The 15,689-nt window shown below is 65.3% G+C and overlaps 2 protein-coding genes across 8 annotated transcripts in view; one reads left to right on the top strand and one right to left on the bottom strand.

Moving 5' to 3' along the window:
• Positions 1–6,103, top strand: part of CROCC (ciliary rootlet coiled-coil, rootletin) — a 44,962-nt gene extending 38,859 nt beyond the window's left edge. For all 3 annotated transcript variants that reach the window (XM_005203371.4, XM_059880248.1, XM_002685798.6), the window contains 7 exons: positions 715–930; positions 1,780–2,004; positions 2,372–2,521; positions 2,789–2,989; positions 3,224–3,355; positions 4,762–4,926; positions 5,598–6,103. In XM_005203371.4, the coding sequence (XP_005203428.1) occupies positions 715–930; positions 1,780–2,004; positions 2,372–2,521; positions 2,789–2,989; positions 3,224–3,355; positions 4,762–4,926; positions 5,598–5,684 (1,176 nt within the window). In that variant the 3' untranslated portion in view covers positions 5,685–6,103. The remainder of the gene's footprint in view (positions 1–714; positions 931–1,779; positions 2,005–2,371; positions 2,522–2,788; positions 2,990–3,223; positions 3,356–4,761; positions 4,927–5,597) is intronic.
• Positions 6,104–7,272: 1,169 nt separating this feature from the next.
• Positions 7,273–14,165, bottom strand: MFAP2 (microfibril associated protein 2). 5 transcript variants are annotated; one of them, XM_005203074.3, is made up of 9 exons: positions 14,086–14,165; positions 11,589–11,732; positions 10,173–10,262; positions 9,976–10,002; positions 9,780–9,866; positions 9,615–9,659; positions 8,067–8,154; positions 7,883–7,956; positions 7,273–7,723 (listed from the first exon to the last, which is right to left on the bottom strand). In XM_005203074.3, exons 2-9 carry the CDS (start codon positions 11,623–11,625, stop codon positions 7,620–7,622), a joined length of 552 nt encoding a protein of 183 aa, XP_005203131.1. In that variant the 5' UTR covers positions 11,626–11,732; positions 14,086–14,165; the 3' UTR covers positions 7,273–7,619.
• Positions 14,166–15,689: the final 1,524 nt, after the last annotated feature.

Genomic DNA, 15,689 nt, shown 5'->3' with positions numbered 1-15,689 from the left:
TGTGTCTGCGGCTCCAGCTCTGGCTGTGGGCCCAGCCGCAGGGGCGCGGGAGGTGGCCAGGAACAAAGCTGGGCAGGAGCCAGTGTGGGGCAGCGGGGCCCAGACACGGCAGGGCTGGGGCTCGAGCCCACGGACGGGGGGCCAGGCCTGGGGGGCTGTGGTCAGAGCAGCCCCGTGACCTGCCCAGCTCTGGAATGGTGACAGGAGAAAGGGGCTCTGGTCTGTCTTCCTGCCCTGTCCCCAATCCCCAGGCCCCCTCACCGGCTCGTCCTGCTTGGGGTGGGAAGGACCATCATCCCCTACAACCCAGGGGGGCCCTGGGCCCCTGCCCGCCAGGCAGCTCTGGGCTGCCCTCTAGAGCGCCATGGGGCAGAGCAGGGAGGCCCTGGAGTCTGCACTTTTACACCCCACCCCCCAGCGCTCTGTGAGCACCCAAGGTGTGGGCTCCCTGGATGTGCAATAGGGAGCAGGGAGGGAGGCTGAGCCTGGACCTCATGGCCCGTGAGACTTGGGCGGAGCTGGAAAGTGCCCTGGGGTCCCCGAGTAACCCCGTGAACAGGGGGGCACTGAGGCCCCAGGAGAGTCAGGGGCTGACCCCTGATCCCATGGTGAGTGGTTGGGCCAGCCCCTTCCAGGCCGCCCCCCGCTTTCTCCACGGGCCCTGAAGGGTGTGGGGGGCATGGGTGGTCTGCCATCACCCTGCCCCACCCCCAGGAGAAGCTCAGCAAGATGAAGGCCAACGAGGCGAAGCTGGAGAGCGACAAGCGGCGTCTGAAGGAGGTGCTGGACGCATCCGAGAGCCGCAGCGTCAAGCTGGAGCTGCAGCGGCGCGCACTCGAGGGGGAACTGCAGCGCAGCCGCCTGGGCCTGAGCGACCGGGAGGTGCAGGTGCAGGCCCTCCAGGAGCGGGCAGACTCGCTGCAGAGGCAGGTGGGTCCCCCCGACCTGCCCCGAGCCAGGGCGTCATGGGGGCCCCGCTCTCCCAGCAGCCCTGCGAGGCAGCGTGTGTATCGTCATCACCCCATCTCCCAGATGGGCACATGGAGGCTCGCAGACCTGAGGTCTCTGCCCGCGATCACGGAGCTAAGCAGGGGCAGGGCAAAAACTAGACTTGACTGTTTGATGATGGAGTCTGCTCTGAAAGGAGGTGTATGGAGAGACAGAGACTTCACTCATTTTCTTTTCTTTCTTTAAATATGTATCCATTTTGGCTGCACTGGCTTGGTTGAGCCATGCAGGATGTTTCGTTGTGGCATGCAAAGTCTTAGTCATAGCAGGTGGGGTCGAGTTCCCTGACCAGGGATCAAGCCCACGTCTCCTGCATCGGGAGTGCGGCACCTTAGCCTCTGGGCCAGCAGGGAGGTGCTTGGTTTTTCTGTTTTTGCCTTGGCTGCCAGGAAGCTCAGCGCTAACTGGAATGTTCAGCAGCTCTTCTAGCCCTACGCCATCACCCGCCTACGCCAAGAACACACAAACTGTCAGGGGGTGGTGGTTCCCTTTCTCCTCCATAGCAGTGCGGAGACGACCACAGGGCCTGGGACAACTGGGTTGGTGGTGCCCTGCAAGAGGGCACTTAACTGGCAGTGCGTCTTCTGGGACAACTGGGTTGACGGTGCCCTGCAAGAGGGCACTTAACTGGCAGTGCGCCTCGGGCCAGGCAGCTGTTGGCACAGCCTGTGGGAGCGCCTGGGAACCAGGAGTGTCTGTGACAAAGGCCTGGAGAGAGGTGGCAGGGCTTGGCTCGGGCACACCTGGACCGCCTGATCCGTCCTCCCCCAGGTGGCAGACGGCGAGAGGAAGGCAAGCACTCTGCAGCTGACGGTAGAGCGGCTGAGCGGAGCCCTGGCCAAGGTGGAGGAGAGTGAGGGCCTCCTGCGGGACAAGGTGCAGGGTCTGACGGAGGCCCTGACCCAGAGCAGTGCCAGCCTTGCCAGCACCCAGGACAAGAACGTTCAGCTGCAGAAGGCTTTGACTGCCTGTGAACATGACCGCCAAGTGCTCCAAGTATGGGGGCCCCAGGGCCCAGCTGTGGGGGACGTGGTGGAGAGCTGGCCCCTGGGAGCTATCTGTGGGTGTGCCCTTTGTGGGGGTGCTGGCCCAGTACGCAGATTGGCCAGTGAGAGGAGGGTGGGGGTGGTCACGACGGCCAGGATGGGGTGTGGGGCCCCGGGTCAGGCCCGCAGGAGCAGGGCTGGGGTCTGGGGGCTCCCCGCCTTGTGGGGGCCCGTGGCCAGGCCTGCACTCTGGCTTACCATGCAGGTGAGAGGACTGCCCGTGTTTTGGGCTCTGAGCCTGGCCTGGAGGTACCGGGCAGCGGGGAGCCCTTTGCCCAGGGCCCCCAGGCAGCCTGGCACCGCCCCCTTTCCCCCAGGAGCGGCTGGAGGCTGCGCGGCAGGCATCATCCGAGGCGCGGAAGCAGAGCAGCTCCCTGGGCGAGCAGCTGCAGACCTTGCGGGGCGAGCTGGCCGACCTGGAGCTGCGGCGGGCAGAGGCCGAGGGGCAGCGGCAGCAGCTGCAGGAGGTGAGGGCCAGGGCCCTTCCCACTCAGCTCCACCTCCTCCCACGGCTGGGCCGCGCCTCCAGGAGGCAGCGCGGCTCCTTCATCCGTGTCCCCATTACTCAGGTGCAGACTGAGGTCCCAGGGACTGTTCCCCGCTGTGGGCCTCCTAATAACAGCCTCATCTCGTGAGTTGGCCGGGCAGCTGGCCTCATCACCCCCAGCATGATGGGGCTCTGGATGCCCACCCTGAGGCCCCAGGGGTCAGAGGCTTGCTGGCTTTTTCTGTAGGCGCTGCGGCAGCGGCAGGAGGCTGAGGCTGTGGCTCTGCACACGGCCCAGAAGGTGCAGGACGAGCGCCGGCAGCTGCAGGAGCGCCTGGGGAGCCTGCAGCGCGCCCTGGCCCAGCTGGAGGCTGAGAAGCGGGATGCGGAGCGCTCAGCCCTGCGTCTGGAGAAGGAGCGGGCAGCCCTTAAGAGCACGCTGGACAAGGTGGGCCGTGCCCCTCGGGCCCTCCCTGGGCTGCCCCTGGGTCCCAGCCCTGCTGCCCGCTGGCCCCGCCCCCTCTAACTCAGCACCCCTCCCTGAGAACCCTGGGACCTCCCTCCTTTCCTGGGCACCCTGATGCCCTCCCTGGGACCTCCCTCCTTCCCTGGGCACTTTGATGCCCCACCCAGGACCTCCCTCCTCCCCTGGCACCCTGATGCCCCTGCCCTCCCCTCCTAGGTGGAAAGGGAGAAGCTCCGCAGTCACGAGGACACGGTGCGTCTGAACGTGGAGAAGGGCCGCTTGGACCGCACGCTCACGGGGGCAGAGCTGGAGCTGGCTGAGGCCCAGAGGCAGATCCAGCTGCTGGAGGTCTCGGCGCTGCCCACCCCGCCCTGGACACCCTGGCCCTCTGCCCCTCTGTAGCCCAGGACCCAGCTCCCCGTCCCTACAACCTGCAAGCCCAGACAGTCCTGAGGGTGTGGCCCAGAGCCAGGCCTCAGAGGGAGGGGGTCCTCTCCAAAATGGAGAGAGACGGAGATGCTAAAGGCCTGTCAGCGCACATGCACGTGTGCTCACGCTTGGGGTGTGCTCACACTTGCGGGTGTGCTCACACTTGTGTGGTCATGCTTGTGTGTGTTCACGCTTGGGGGTGTGTGCTCACACTTGTGGGCGTGTGCTCACACGTGTGTGGTCACGCTTGTGTGTGGTCATGCTTGTGGGCGTGTGCTCACGCTTGTGGGCGTGTGCTCACACGTGTGTGGTCACGCTTGTGTGTGGTCATGCTTATGGGTGTGTGGTCACACTTGTGGGTGTGTGCTCAAGCTTGTGTGCTGTCATGCTTGTGGGTGTGTACTCATCCTTGTGGGTGTGTACTCATCCTTGTGGGTGTGTGCTCATGCTTGTGGGTGTGTGCTCATCCTTGTGGGTGTGTGCTCACACTTGTGGGCATGTGCTCATCCTTGTAGCCAAAGAGAGCTACGAGTGTACGCGAGCAGACTCCCATGCGTGTAGCATGGACCTTGTGCGTGTATGTGGCATGTCTAGGTATAGGATGTTATCTGCATGGTGTATCTTTGTGTACAGATGTCTTCGGTTTTGAATACTTTGACTTGTGGCTGTGCCGGGTCTTCATTGCTGCAGGCTTCCTCTGGGTCCAGAGGCCCCTCTATTTGTGACGCCCTACCTCTCACTGAAGCGGCCTCCCTGGTTGCCGCATGGGGTCTGGGGCGTGTGGGCCTCAGCAGTTGCAGCACGCGGGCTCTGGAGCCCAGGCTCAGCAGTTGTGACGCAGGGGCTCAGTTGGTCTGTGGCGTGTGGGATCCCCCAGGACCAGGGATCAAACCCGTGGCTCCTGCCCTGGTGGGTGGAGTCTTCACTACTGAGCCCCCCGGGGAGCCCTGGGTGTCTTCTTGGACGTGCGTGTGTGTGGTGCGTATATGAGAGTATTGGGCTTTTGGACACATGCACACATTCATGTGAACACAGGTTGTTACATGCTTGCTTGTATGACTGTATGTATACGGGCTTGTCTCTGCATTTGAACATCTGTGTGTGTGTGTATGCGTGCGCGCTCCTGAGTGGATCACTCAGCAACCTGACTCAGGATTCGCAGGCCAGGAGGGCTGGGTGGGGGAAGACAAAGCTCTGGTCCTGCAAGCCCCGCTTTGCCCATAGGGACCCCTGGGCTTCCACCCAGAGAGGGCCTGTCCCTTCATACTCGCGCACATGTGCGTGCGCATTGCGGCCCCAGGCCTGACCGGCGGCCCCTCCTGCAGGCCCAGGTGGCGGCGCTGGAGCAGAACCACAGCCCAGCCGGGCTGGAGGCAGCGGAGCTGCAGCAGGAGGTGGAGCGCCTGCGCGGTGCCCAGGTGCGGACGGAGCGCGCGCTGGAGGCGCGGGAGCGCGCCCACCGGCAGAGGGTGCGGGGGCTGGAGGAGCAGGTACGCGGGTTCTCCGTCAGGAAGCTGAGCCAGGAGCGGGGCGGGAGCGGGAGAGGGCGGGTCTCACTGCCACTTGCCCCTTTCGGGCTTAGGTGCTCCAGGGTGTCCATAACTGAGATGGTCGGGGTGGACCTGGGCTGGTGTCAGCCATGGCTGGACACGGGGGCGCGAGTGAGGTCACTGGACCTCAGTCCCCTCTCCATAGCTCTGTGCCTGGGCAGGCTGTCTTGAGAGTGGCACAGCTGGCCTCAGGATAACCTAGCGACTCACAGTCCCGGGGGCTCAAGGGGCCGTTTTCCCTGAGAGCAACAGCTGGAGTCCGAAGGGCGCTCCTCCTGGGAGAGCTGAGCTCACAGGCTCACCGTGACCATCGTCCCCATCACGTCTGCAGGGCAAGGCTTGCCCCATGGGTCAGGCCGGGGCCCAGGTCCGCCCTGGAGTCCAGCTAGCACCAGGCCTGTCCTGGTGGTGAGAGGGGATGGGGCTCCCAAGGAGAGGCCGGGCAGTCCAGAGAGGCCCAGCCGCTCTGTGGAGCCGAACAAGAAGGGGAGGGAATTCCTGGGCTGCTAGGACACCTGGCTTTTCCCTGGGCCCTCTGGGGTCCCTGCCCTCTCCCTGGCTCTGAGCCCAGGCTGGACCTGGGTGGGCCCTTTTTCCTTGTTCTTTTCCAGGTGTCCACGCTGAAGGGGCAGCTGCAGCAGGAGCTTCGAAGGCACTCAGCCTCCTTCTCCTCGCCCTCCGGGCCCCCAGAGAAGTGAGCACCTCTCCGCTGGCATCCTAGCGACGGGACCCTGATGGGAGGGCCAGATGGGAGGGGCGCCCTCAGCGCAGTCCAGGGGGCCTGGGCCGGAGCTCGTGGGGGTGAGGGGCGAGGGGCGGGGTGCCAGGGCCAGGACGGGGCTCCAGCCTGTCAGAGCCACCCCCTCGGGGGCCCCCTGAGGGCTGGGCTGGAGGGACCCGTCCCTGGCTGAGCCTGGGCGCAGGCGTGCTGGCCGTGAGGGTTGGGCCTGGGGCAGGCACTGTGGCTGCTCAGAGGTCTGTCCATCTTAGTTCAGTGTTTGTCAGTAGGTTCCTCAGAGTTCAGAGTTGCTGTATTTTTATACCTTTTTACGATGTTAACTGTTCAGAATTGTTGTTTTTGTAACAACCCCATTTTTTAAAGAACGCTTTGTACAGATGTGTCCTCTTGCTGTTAACGTGCCTCCTGGGAGATGGGGAGACTGGAGGGCCCTGGGGCCAGAGGGTTGGGGTCCCCTAGTGAGGGGTGCGCAGGGACGTGGGGGAGACTTTAGAAAGGCCCCTGCAGAAAGGTAAGGAACAACCTCACGGGACGGCGGGCTGGGGAGGCCTCCAGGGTCCTGGGCCATCCACCCATTTAACAGACGGAGCCATCGAGGCTTGGGGCTGGGCCCAGCTCTGCTCTTGCCAACTGAAGCTTTCTGCCCTTTCCTCTGGCTCCTCCTCAGGACAGGTGCACCCCCCGAGCACCAGCAGGCCTTCCAGGCGGCACGGTGAAGGAGGACAGGCCTGGGGGCGGACCTGGCATCCCGCCGGGCCCCGCTGGGTGATCCTGGGCACAGCTGCTTCAGCTGTCAGCCTCAGTGTGCTCATTGGTAAGGTGGGAAACTGCCTCCCAGGCCGGTGATGCGGGAGCACACAGCAGGTGCTTAGTCTGTGTTTTCTGGGAGAACTGCCTCTCAGCCCACGGAGCCCAGCGGCATCAGGGTCTGCCCTGCCACTGACCGACCGCCGTGGACCCCGGCGGGTGGGGAGTTCAGTACTGACTCTAGGCTTGGTCTCCCCTCTGTAAGATGGGAACGCCACCCATGCCCGCCACACAGGCTTGGTTAGAGGCTTAAAGAGGGCTGTGTGCCAGCCCTCAGACGGAGCCTCGTCTCCCTGTGCTTGTCAGAGGGCGCTGTTCAAACGGCCGGCCTGCTTCTGCCCCCTGAAATGCACTGGGCCTCCCTCCCCGCAAACGCCCTTGACGCCAGAGCCCCCCGAACCGACCTTGTAGCACCCTCAGACCCCTGCACAGGCGGCCTCCACCCTGCCGGGGCCCTTCCCCGGCGACGGGGGACTCAGACCCCCCACACAGCCCTGAAAGTGAGGAGGCCATGTTCCTGAACCTTCCGTTTCTGATACAGCCTCCGGCAACACACAAACAGCCCGGGGTGGGGCGGTTGTCAGGGCCCACCTTTCTGGGCAGAGCTGAGCTGGCACTGCCAAGGCCACGGTCGCCAGAACCGGCCCTTCCCCAAGGAGGCCGGGCAGCCTCGGGGAGGATGGCAGGGTTGGAGGCCCCGGCCATCTCTGCACTCCCCGCTGAAAAAGGGACTCCGCGTCTTTCGTAAAAACCTGTTTTTAATTTTGTATAAAACAAAGGTGGTCTCCGCCCAGGGGCTGTAGGAGATTCAAGCAGACCAGCTGGGGTGGGGGTCACAGCCTACCTCGGGGGTGGGGACGGTCCTGGAGGGGGACAAGGAAGGCATGGCAGGGGCCCAGGTCCCACAGAGCACCCGGGTCGTCCCCCGCCCGGAGGCAGAGACTAGCCCTTCGGGAGCCCCCTTGAGGCTCCGGGGGTGGCCCCAGGCCCGCAGCCCTCTAACAAGACGAGAGGAACGTCGGACGGGGGGAAAGCACCAGGTCAGGCAGAGCCTGGGGGCCCCGGGCTGGCGGGGGGCCAGCTCCCCCTAGCAGCCCCCACAGCTCCTGGCACAGGCGGCCGCCACAGACTGGCACAGGCCACTGCTGGCCAGCACGCCGCACTTGGAGAACTTGTCACGGCACAGGTCAGCTGTGGGGAGGGCGGGGAAGAGCTGGGGTCAGCGCGCAGCCAGGTGAGGGAACTGCCGCGCGCCCCAGCCCTGGTGAGGGGCCGTCTGAGGATGAGACGGGACCCACGTCCGACCCACGTTTGATAAGCAGCGGGAGGGGCGGGGTGGGGGCTTCCTACCCCGCAGGAGCTCCTCGTGAGCGCAGACCGTCCGGACGCAGATCTCCTTATTGACGACGTAGACGCGGCGGAGGCTGAGGGGACAGGCCGGGAGGGCTCAGCCCCGGGGGGAGGACCCCACACCCACCCCCGGCCTGGGGGTCTGTCCCCGCCCCTCGGGGCTGGCTGGAGCCCCACCCCTCACCTGTAGAAGCAGACCTCGTTGAGACACTGCTTGCAGGGCTTGTGTATGGAGTAGAGGCGGGTGCACGGGTACTGCTCCTCGCGGCAGTCTGGGTGACAGGTGGGGTCAGGGGGCTGAGCTCGTGGCTCACAGCCGGGGGCCGCCTCCAGCCGCACCCCCACAGAGACTGGCTCTCGGGGCCAGGAACCCCTGCACCCTAAGGCCCAGCCTAGACACACGAACACACACACAAAGACACACACGCCAATGCACGCACACAGCACTGCCAGACCTTCCCAGGCTGCCGGTTTTATCCAATACATTCATACACATGCAAACTCACAACCGCACCAAGAGACCTATGTCCAAACAGACTTAAGTTCAAACAAACCTACAGCCACACACAGGCCCAGGGGCCCCCACACACAGGCCGGCGGGCTCTTGGCTGGGACAGTCCCGCTGAGCCTGGGAAGCCCCAGAGCACCACTCGCCATGGGGCTTCCTGCCAGCCACGCCCCCGTGTCTGGGACTAGAGGCTCCTCCCAAGGCCACGGCCAGTCCAGCCCCCTGCCCAGTGCAGGGCAGAGGGGTCTCCGGAGCTGCCAGGGTCCCTGCTGACGTCAAGCAGGGGCACCTCTGCAAGGCCCCCAGCCCACCACCTACCCAGCAAGAGCAGGGGGCCTGGCTGCGTCTGACCTCCTGGGCCCCCCACCACCCCCTAACTCCAGGGCCCCCTCTATCTCTGACCTCCCGGGCCTCCCAGTGCCCCCGAACTCCCGGGGCCCACCTCTGACCTCCCGGGCCCCCCAGTGCCCCCAAACTCCCGGGGCCCCCACCACCCCCTAACTCCAGGGCCCCCTAACTCTCAGGGCCCCCTCTGACCTCCCGGGCCCCCCAGTGCCCCCTAACTCCCGGGGCCCACCTCTGACCTCCCGGGCCCCCCAGTGCCCCCGAACTCCCGGGGCCCCCTCTGTCTCTGACCTCCCGGGCCCCCCACCACCCCCTAACTCCAGGGCCCCCTAACTCCCAGGGCCCCCTCTGACCTCCCGGGCCCCCCAGTGCCCCCTAACTCCCGGGGCCCCCTCTGTCTCTGAACTTCCGGGACCCCCACCACCCCTTAACTCCAGGGCCCCCCTCTGTCTCCAACCTCCTGGGACCCCCACCACCCTGTAACTCCCACCACCCGCTAACTCCCGGGGCCCCCTCTGTCTCTGACCTCCCGGGCCCCCCAGCGCCCCCTAATTCCAGGGCCCCCTAACTCCCGGGCCCCCTCTGACCTCCCGGGCCCCCCAGTGCCCCTAACTCCCGGGGCCCCCTCTGTCTCTGACCTCCCGGGCCCCCCACCACCCCCTAACTCCAGGGCCCCCTCTGTCTCCAACCTCCTGGGACCCCCACCACCCTGTAACTCCCACCACCCCCTAACTCCCAGGGACCCCTCTGTCTTTGACCTCCTGGGCCCCCCACCGCCCCCTAACTCCAGGGCCCCACTCTGTCTCTGACCTCCTGGGACCCCCATCACCCTGTAACTCACCACCCCCTAACTCCTGGGGCTCCCTCTGTCTCTCTTACCCAGAGGTCCCGGCTCCGTGGGCTCCGTCTCCACAGTCCCCGGTTCTAGAGTTGGGGGAGAGGCAGGCAGAGACCATTGGGACAGTCCTGGGCAGGGTGGGGTCGCCTCCTCCAGCCCTGGGCAGCCCTCCGCACCCCCAGGCTTGGCTGGAGCTGGTGGCCTACCTAAGGTGGGGGCAGGGATGACTTCCTGCTGGACTTGCTGCTGGGACTGGAACTGGAACTGCTCCTCGGGCGGCCGAGGGGTCATCTCTGCCGGGAAAGGCGGTAAAGGGGTCTGCTCCCTCCCGTAGGCGCCGTAGGCCTCAACGGACTCCCCACCCTGCTGCCTGCCCGCGCTGCCCTACGCTCAGTCCTTTACCTGGGTAGTCATAGTAGTCCGGATTCTCTGGAAATAAAGATGTGGAATTGGCGGGGGTCAGGCTAGCCCCCACGCACACTGCAGCCAGGGCCCACAGCCCTGAAAGCCCGTCTCCCACTGCCCCGCCTGACCCTCGGCCAAGCCACGCCGATCTGGGGAGCAGGCTGGGGGGGCCTGGGGGTGGGCGGTGGGCTTACCGATCTGCTCGCTGTAGTGGGTATACTGCACGTGGTCTGGGTACGGAGGCAGGGGGTCCAGATCATACTGGCCCTGAGCCAGCAGGCCTGCTGTGGGGAGACAGAGCTGAGGGGGCGCCAGCAGGGAGGGGCAGCAGGGGCCTGAGGACCCCTGAGGACGGCAGAAGCCCCTCGGGTGGGCCCGTAAGATCCCAGCAGACTCAGACTCACAGGACGCAAACGGCTTCCTTGTCCACAAAGGCCTGACACGCCCTGGTCCTGGGCCGCCTCCCTGACCAGCTCCCCCTTGCTGGCTCTTGGCCGCTCCTGCCTGCCCAGGGCCTTTCACTGGACTCTTCCTGGGCCTGAGAGCCTGGTTAACTTCTCCCTCCTTCATGTCTCTACTGAAGTTTCTGCTCTGCTTGGGGGCTTCCCAGGTGGCTCAATGCCGGGGACTGAGGTTCAATCCCTGGGTCGGGAAGATCCCCTGGTGTGGGAAACAAACACCACCCACGCCCGTGTTTTGCACTGGAAAATTCCACGGACAGAGGAACCTGGTGGGCTATGGTCCACGGGGTCACCAAGAGTGGGACAGGACAGTGACTGAGCGCCTGGGACTGCCCGGGAGGTACAGCGGCTGAGATTCTGTGCTCCCAGCACGGGGCCCGGGTTCAATCCCTGGTCAGGGAACTGGAGCCCACATGCCTCGACTAAGGCCACTGTGAAAGATGCCACGAGCTACAACGAGGCCTGAGGGTCCCATGTGCTGTAAGACCCAGCAGAGCCAAAGAAATTAATATGAAAAGTAAGAGAGGCCTTCGCTGGCCGCCCACCCGCACCATCGCGTCCTCCTGTTTGTTTCCATCACAGCACCCAGCACAACCTGACGTTTATCATCTCGCCCTTCTCTAGGCCGGCAGGGCACCAGCACGCAAGGCAGGCGTTTGCCGCTTGGTCACTGCATCGCCAGGGCCTATCCCAGCGCCTGGCACAGAGTAGGCGCTCCACAGGTATCTGTTAAATGAGCGAATGTTAGGCCTGGCAGGCCCTTTGTGATCCCCGCTAACAACTCTCATGTGACAACCAGGGGCCTCTCCAAGGTCAGGACTGTCGCTGAGCTGGCCCCAAGGGAGTGCAAATCCCAGGCCTTCAGACCCCCTTTTAGGGGCCTCCATTCCTGCACATCGGCTCCCGGGAGGACCAGGCAGTGAGAGGAAAAGCATGGCTCCTGGTGCCTGGGCCGAGCCTGCTGCTGCGGAGGGTTGAGGAGGCACCCGGAGATGCCTCCAGACTCTGGGGGCTTGGCCAGTCCAGTCTGTGGTCCAAGAGGTAGCAGGCCCTGGGGTTCGGGATACAGTTCCGGCCGCAGGACAAGAGCTGGCGGCCAGCCCCTTGCCTGCACCCACGAGGGAGCCCCACCAGCCCAGTGCCACTTACCAGGCAGGAAGAGCAGGAAGAGGGAGGCAGCTCTCATGACTGCTCAGTGAGCACGCTGGGCAGGTGTCTGGGGACAGCTGGAGAAAGAGGAGGGGCGAGCTGCTCCCCAGGGCCGCACGGCCGCTTCTGCTCCCAGAATTCAGCCTGGAGAAGGGGGGCCCAGAACAGAGGCCAGGCAGACGAGGGTCACAGAGGGCAGGCCCCCGGGGCAGCAACCACTTTGGAGGGATCTGTCCCTGAGAGCCCACTGGGCGTTCAGGACCTGAGGGACTCGCCTCCCCCCGGCTCCAGAGCCGATCGTGACAACGGACCCTACCCTGCTCGCCCACACTCCACGGACATTTCTAATCCCTGCCCCTGCTCTCCCCGCCACACCAATGCCCACCCTCTGCTCAGCACTTAACCAGGAATCTAGTGCCCAGACCACAACCCCAGGCCCATCCTTGGGACCCCAGTCCTGCCCAACTAACTTCACAGCCCAGACCCAGCAGTCAGCCAGACCGACACCTGCTCCCAATTAGCCCGGGGGCCCAGGCATCCTGCTCAGCAGGAAACCACATGAGCCCCGCCGGCTCCCGCCCCTCGAAGACGCCTCCTGCCAGGCCGCCCAGGACCTGGCTGATTCCATCACACACTCACGAGACTGAGGGCTATTTGTCTGCTGGGCAGGAAGCACTCAGGGTGGGGTCTGAAGAGCGTCTCTCCCGAGCCTGGAGGGCAGCGCTCAAGAGGACCACAGTCCCCCAGCCCAGGGGCTCTGGACCGCCTGAGACGGTATGACTGTGACGAGTGTCACAAGCATAGTTTGGGGGGAGGGGGCAGGCTCTTGAAGCTCTGGGTGAGTCCTGTCTCCAGTCTGGCCCCAAGGTGGACTTGGCAGAGTCGAAAAGTCCTCACGGCCAGCCCCAGCGCAGTGGGGGGCAGCCTCCAGACTGCCCGCCTTCCGCCGGGGGGCTGGGAGGGAGTCCTGAGCTCACCCACCGGGGCCCGCCCTCCCACAACATGAGGAGTTCTTCCAGGCGGGTAACTGGAAAACTGCCTGCCTAACCCTGCCCTCTCCAGGCCGCGGGGACTCAAGGGAGAGGGGGGACGGGGCAGAGACCTGGTACCTCTCCTTCTGTGACCCGGTCACCGCACACATTCCCCGTCTCACTCCCTCTCAAGCCTTACTGAGGAGGGAAGGGGTGAGGAAGGGGTGGGGAAGCTGAGGCCTTTGACCCAGCTGCCCCGCAGGCCAGGCGTCCACTCTGAAAACTCTCGGCCTCCTCCTCGCGCGGGGACCCAAGGCCTGGAGCGCCCCTCAAGTCCTCCCTGCCCCCATCTGGCTCCCAGGCTGGTTGGCGCTGTCACCACTGGAAGGCCGCAGCTGGGGAGGTGGTTGGTGGGGGTTCTGTCTGTCCCCAGAGCACCTCCTAAGCCTCGAAGGCCCCCGCATGGGGCGCCCAGGCTCGCTGGGAGAAGGGGCCCCTGGCCAGGCCGTCCCGAGGAGAGTCCGCGCGGAGAGGGGGCCCCTCCAGGAGACGCGTCTGCAAGCGCGTCCAGACGGTGGGCGATCGGGCGGGGAGGGGGGCCGACCCTGAGGGACGAGGGGGCGGCCCAGCGGGCCGGGGACGCACCCCGGGGGCCCGGCCGGCCCTGCCCTTTGTCTCCGTCCCCGCCGCCCCGCGGACACCCCCGCCGGCCGCCACCTCCCTCCTCCGGGAAGACAAAAGCCGCCCCTCCAGAGGACCCAGGCTTCCCGGCGCCCTCTTACATCTGCTTAGACGGCCCCCGGACCCGGGCCCCTCAGCCCCTGGGGGCCTGCCGACTTCGGAGCCCCGGCCCCCACCCCTGCCCGGCCCGCGCCTACCTGCGGGTCCCTGCGCGCCGCTCCGAGTCCGCGCGCCGCCGAGCCGCCCCTCCGCCCCCCGCGCCCCGCTCCGGGCCCCCGACGGGGCGGGCGCCGCCCTCCCTCCCGGATCCGCTGGGTCCTAACGCGAGCGCCGCCGGGCCGCCGTGCTCCGGGGGGCGCGGGGCCGGCCTCACGTCTTCTCAGAAGTTCGCACCGTGCAGGATGCGCCCGCGTCCTGTCCCCATCCCGCCTGGCCCGCTGTCAACGCGGTGAGGCGGGCGTACCGCCTCCGCCGGACACAGGACCGAGCCAGCCTCCCGAAGGGGACCGCGCGCCCTGCCCTCCGCTCCGGCTTCTCCCGGCTTCCAGGACGCCCTCCCGGGCCTCCTGCGTCTCCCCAGGCAGCTTGCGGCCGCAGCGGGCTTCCATAACCAGCGTTTCTGCGGACCCACCGGCCACAGGCTACCGGGGCCTGGCCCCACCATGTCCCTAGGGCCCCAAACTCAGTGAGGATTTAAGTCCAGAATCACAGCCTCCTGACCTTCCCCGGCCCCGGCCCCGGAAGGTGTTCCCTTCAGGGAGTGAGCCCACCACCCTTCCCTCACACAGCTAACTCCCCACCCGCAGCCCGCCAAGCCCCCACCTCTAATCCTGAGTCCCGGATACCTGCCATCTAGGCCTGCCCACGTGGCACTAGTGGTAAAGAAAGTGAAGTGAAAGGGAAGTCGCTCAGTCGTGTCGGACTCTGAGCGACCCCATGGACTGCAGCCTACCAGGCTCCTCCTTCCATGGGATTTTCCAGGCAAGAGTACTGGAGTGGGGTTGCCATTGCCCGCCTAGATGCTGGTTCCATCCCTGGGTCCGGAAGATCCCCTGGAGGAAGAAATGGCAACCCACTCCCGCATTCTTGCCTGGAGAATCCCAGGGACAGAGGAGCCTGGCGGGCTGCAGTCCACGGGGTCACAGAGAATCGGACACGGCTGAGCAGCCAAGCAGCAGCAGTAGGCCTTCCCAAACAGCCCTCACCCACTCACCCACTCAGGGTGGGCCAGGGGAGGCTTCTACCTGAAGCCTTTCACTGGTGTCCCGAGGTACCTGGGAACAAGTCTGAACTCCCCTGGAGACCCCAAGGACCCGACCTTCACCACAGCCCGGCTCTGCCTTCTGGCTCCCTCTGCCTGGTCTCCCAATAGCCTCAATGGCTTTTTAGCTGTTTCTCATCAAACCCCTTCCTCTACCTGCCACAGGGCCTTTGCCCAAGCTGTGTCTCCCTCCTGCAACACCGATGAGTCCCTCCCCCTTCAGATGACAGGTCAAAGCCCCACTTCCTCAGCGGAGGCACCCCTCTCCCTGTTCCCAGCCGTGGCCCCAGTGGCCTCTCTCCCCCCGAGCCTGTCCACTGCATGGAGACCGGGACAAGCTCGGCTTCAGCTCATCCTCCGTTTTGCTCACTCGGCACGGCGCCAGGCTCAGAGCAGCTGTTCAGTAAACATCTGTGGAATGAATAAACGAATGCACAGTGGATTCTCCTGGGAGACGAGCCAGGTGTGGGGGTTGAGGTCTCCTGCCTGGTCACAGGGGTCTAGGCCTGGCTGGGAGGGGGACCGAGACGTCCTCAGGCCGCCTTTCCTTTCCTTAGGCTGCTTGTCCTTTAGACTCTGAGTCCTATCAGGCAGGGAGTGAACCCGTTGCAGGGGTTATTAGTTCCAAGATGCTGGTTTGTCAAATGAATGATGGATGAATAACTATGTGCCCCCACCCGCTGATGGCAGAGCAGTGGGGACTTTTGTCCCTGGCCCAGCGGCCAGCGCAGCCCTCCCTGCCCTCCCTAAGCCCCTCCCTGCCCTCCCTAAGCCCCTCCCTGCTGCCAGGTGCAATCCCACTAGGGTAGAAGGAACCCTCTGGCTGGTGGCTCAGCGGGTGAAGAATCCTGCTGCAGTGCAGGAGGCCCGGGTTCAATCCTTGGGTGGGGAAGATCCCCTGGAGAAGGAAGTGGCAACCCACTGCAGTGTTCTTGCCTGGAGAATCCCATGGACAGAGGAGCCTGGCGGGCTACAGTCCATGGGGTCCCGAGAGTCGGACACAACATAGTGACTAAATCACCACCAGGCTTGACAAAGGGGGACACTGAGCCCCAGGCTACTGCCTCTAGATCTTGACTCCCAGGCCCTCCACTGCTTGCACACTCCTCTGTCTTAAGGACACGAACACAGCTGGCAGCTCACTCGGGGCGGGGTAGCAGGCAGGGCACTCTCGTCCCCGTTTCCTTG

The sequence above is a fragment of the Bos taurus genome, chromosome 2 (genome assembly GCF_002263795.3).
Source record: "Bos taurus isolate L1 Dominette 01449 registration number 42190680 breed Hereford chromosome 2, ARS-UCD2.0, whole genome shotgun sequence".
Taxonomy (NCBI): domain Eukaryota; kingdom Metazoa; phylum Chordata; class Mammalia; order Artiodactyla; family Bovidae; genus Bos; species Bos taurus.
The sequence above is the reverse complement of the archived record's forward strand: the minus strand, read 5'-3'. Positions and strand labels throughout refer to the sequence as shown.